Source organism: Hippocampus comes, unplaced genomic scaffold (assembly GCF_001891065.2).
Source record: "Hippocampus comes isolate QL1 unplaced genomic scaffold, H_comes_QL1_v1.1 scaffold125, whole genome shotgun sequence".
Classification (NCBI taxonomy): Eukaryota; Metazoa; Chordata; class Actinopteri; order Syngnathiformes; family Syngnathidae; genus Hippocampus; species Hippocampus comes.
The window spans coordinates 797,064-800,750 of record NW_017805453.1 but is presented as its reverse complement, the minus strand read 5'-3'; the positions used below and the strand labels follow the sequence as shown (position 1 = coordinate 800,750).

At 39.9% G+C, this 3,687-nt stretch overlaps 1 protein-coding gene across 1 annotated transcript in view; it reads left to right on the top strand.

Moving 5' to 3' along the window:
* Nucleotides 1-3,687, top strand: part of LOC109518417 (probable G-protein coupled receptor 149) — a 30,537-nt gene that overhangs the window by 1,100 nt on the left and 25,750 nt on the right. The window contains exons 2-3 of the mRNA XM_019874232.1: nt 15-207; nt 3,400-3,580. Coding sequence (XP_019729791.1) covers nt 15-207; nt 3,400-3,580 — 374 coding nt within the window. The remainder of the gene's footprint in view (nt 1-14; nt 208-3,399; nt 3,581-3,687) is intronic.

Genomic DNA, 3,687 nt, shown 5'->3' with positions numbered 1-3,687 from the left:
ATCTCTCTGGACAGCCTGGACAAAAGTTTCGGAACCTACAACGAATTGAGCCCGAGTTCGTGCGGGACCACGTGCGAGCTCAAGGAGAGCAAGGAGGCTGCCGGGGGCTGCCCCAGGGTCGTCTGCCGGCAAAAGTCGGCGACTGCGGGGGACCCGCCGGTGGTGTTTGCCCAAAAGCGCTTCTCCATGGTCCTTGCGGTTGTCAGGGTTACTTTATGGATGCCAATGATGATGAGTAACAACACACGCACCACACGACATATTTCAACATGTAATTCAGAATGCTGAATGCACATTTCCATTGTAAATGAGAATTTGCTTTAGCAAACAAATGTCAGTTGATTGTACAGTGGTGGGTTGAGATATTGGTTTAATTCGTTTGATAAAAAAAAAAAATTAAGATGAGATATCAAACTACATGCTTCTAGTAGCTTAGTGGTTTTCACATCTGCACAAGCTCAACTGTGACTTTCATGACGGCAAGCCTTGTAGAAAATGAATGGATTTTTAATACCAATTTGCAGTTTTACTGTTTAGGTAGTATACTAGACGAGTTTGTTGATGTTACTTGCATCGATTTAACAAATTCAAGTGAATGTTCATTTGCAGAGATTTTCAAAACGACTGCATTTTCAATTGCAGTATTCAGTGGTACAAAGCAAACAGTTTCTCCCACAGCCACAATGCTGGTGCAGAGGGTCGCGGCCCCATTTGTCCCTGATGCAAGCAGGCCCTAATATCAAAACGTGAAATTGGGGAAAAAAATACTTAACCTTTGCACCCGCTGTCATAGTTAAGTGGAAATCAGTTATGCAGTAAAGCAACGATGAATGCATAGTTAAATGTGTGCATGCAATAATAATTACAGCGTAAGACGTTTGAAAAAGTGCAGTATTATAAGTCTAGAAAATGTATACTTAAATAGTTGCAGCGTTAAAGAAATAACATCTTCCTCAAATAATATAAATACAAGATAAAATACTCAGTTTGACGACATTTATGATAGATACATTCTCCTAAAACCTGCCCCTCCTCCAATGCCCCCCCCCCCCAAAGTTACAAGTCAAGTACAGTGGTTACCAAATGATTTGGGCGTGACCTTTTTGCTTATGAATCTGTGTCCGCCCATTTGTGTATTAACGTGGTCCTGCAAAATTAACTGAAGAGATGTAGGACAAGGAAGAACATTTTCTTCTTTGGACACAGTATATCAATTAGTGCCTTTTGGACTTGACAAGACAGCACTTTTAGTGGTCCTGCAAAATTAACTGAAGAGATGTAGGACAGACCAAGGAAGAATATTTTACTTCTTAGGACACAGTATATCAATTAGTGCCTTTTGTACTTGACAAGACAGCACTTTTATTCTTAAGTATTCCTTCAGGATGGCCATTAATATTAAAATTAGTGAGTTCAGGGATTCTGTGCATGAGGATAATTAAGTCTTTCTAGCAACAAAAAAAAAAATTAAGATGAGATATCAAACTACATGCTTTTAGTAGCTTAGTGGTTTTCACATCTGCACAAGCTCAACTGTGACTTTCATGACGGCAAGCCTTGTAGAAAATGAATGGATTTTTAATACCAATTTGCAGTTTTACTGTTTAGGTAGTATACTAGACGAGTTTGTTGATGTTACTTGCATCGATTTAACAAATTCAAGTGAATGTTCATTTGCAGAGATTTTCAAAACGACTGCATTTTCAATTGCAGTATTCAGTGGTACAAAGCAAACAGTTTCTCCCACAGCCACAATGCTGGTGCAGAGGGTCGCGGCCCCATTTGTCCCTGATGCAAGCAGGCCCTAATATCAAAACGTGAAATTGGGGAAAAAAAATACTTAACCTTTGCACCCGCTGTCATAGTTAAGTGGAAATCAATTATGCAGTAAAGCAACAATGAATGCATCGTTAAATATGTGCATGCAATAATAATTACATCGTAAGACGTTTGAAAAAGTGCAGTATTATAAGTCTAGAAAATGTATACTTAAATAGTTGCAGCGTTAAAAAAAAATAACATCTTCCTCAAATAATATAAATATAAGATAAAATACTCAGTTTGACGACATTTATGATAGATACATTCTCCTAAAACCTGCACCTCCTCCAATACCCCCCCCAAAAGTTATAAGTCAAGTACAGTGGTTACCAAATGATTTGGGCGTGACCTTTTTGCTTATGAATCTGTGTCCGCCCATTTGTGTATTAACGGATAGATACATTCTCCTAAAACCTGCACCTCCTCCAATACCCCCCCCAAAAGTTATAAGTCAAGTACAGTGGTTACCAAATGATTTGGGCGTGACCTTTTTGCTTATGAATCTGTGTCCGCCCATTTGTGTATTAACGTGGTCCTGCAAAATTAACTGAAGAGATGTAGGACAGACCAAGGAAGAATATTTTACTTCTTAGGACACAGTATATCAATTAGTGCCTTTTGTACTTGACAAGACAGCACTTTTATTCTTAAGTATTCCTTCAGGATGGCCATTAATATTAAAATTAGTGAGTTCAGGGATTCTGTGCATGAGGATAATTAAGTCTTTCTAGCAACAGCTGAATAAATGTGCCGTGGGTCTTGATTTAGTCAATTTAAAGCTCAAGGTCTGCAACAGTCTGTAACAGTACAAAGCATTCAAACGAGTTGATTGGACCCTTCCATTGAAATAAGAGAAACCCACAAAGGTCACCAATAAATAAATAAATAAAATGGATGAGCGGAATTTGCCAATGAATACTGAAATAAGAAAAATGCCAATTGGTAATGAACCCCCCCCCCCAAAAACAAAAGTTTTTTTTGGAGAGTTATCTGAGCTCTATATTTACTGATCGAAAATGGGGCTGCTGTGCTCTAACCAGCATAGGTTATCTTGAATCTGTGTAGGATGCAATCAGAGGTCCACAGCTAAAAACAGAATGGCCGCAAGCAAAAGAAGACAGTTCTGAAGAGTCCTCGCCTAAATCCTATTAAAGTCAGAATCTGAAACTGAAATATTCAAACCTGATACAGCAAAAAGTTTGCTCACAAGGAGTGGAGAGAATACCTGTCAACGGGTGAACGAGTCCCATCGGGTGTTGCAGAGGAATTGTTTTATTGTAGAAGGTTGTGCAACAAAATATGAAGGGTACCATCATTTTTACCCAAGCCTATTTCCTTAGTTTTTATATACAGTATAAAATAGACCGATTAATTGGCTGACCGATTAAACTGGCCGATTATGGTCCTTCAAACATAATTGTTCGAATAGTCGCTTTTGATGGCTATTCGCAAAATAATCAATAATCGGCCAAATGGTTGATATTTGCCGATTGTTAATCAAATACAACATTACGTATGTAGCCCTGATAAACAACATGAGTGATTCCCCTCACGTTCCTCTGCATCTTTTATTCACAGACTCTGATGCTGGTGCGCCACGCCGCCAATGCACGCAGCTCGTCCCTAGAGACGCTCGGCTTCTTTCTCACGTTGCTCGCGCCTGCCGTCACGCCGCTATTCGTACTGTCCAAGCGCTGGATCCATTTGCCCTGCGGCTGCTTCATTAACTGCAACCGTGAGCCCACACCAGACCCCTCAGGTAGCCCGGAATCAGATCATACGGTACTGACTGATGAGCCAAACGAAACAAGCATAAATAGGCTTAGTAGGCCTAGATATTGTTTTTCATAATATTGGGGGGGGGGG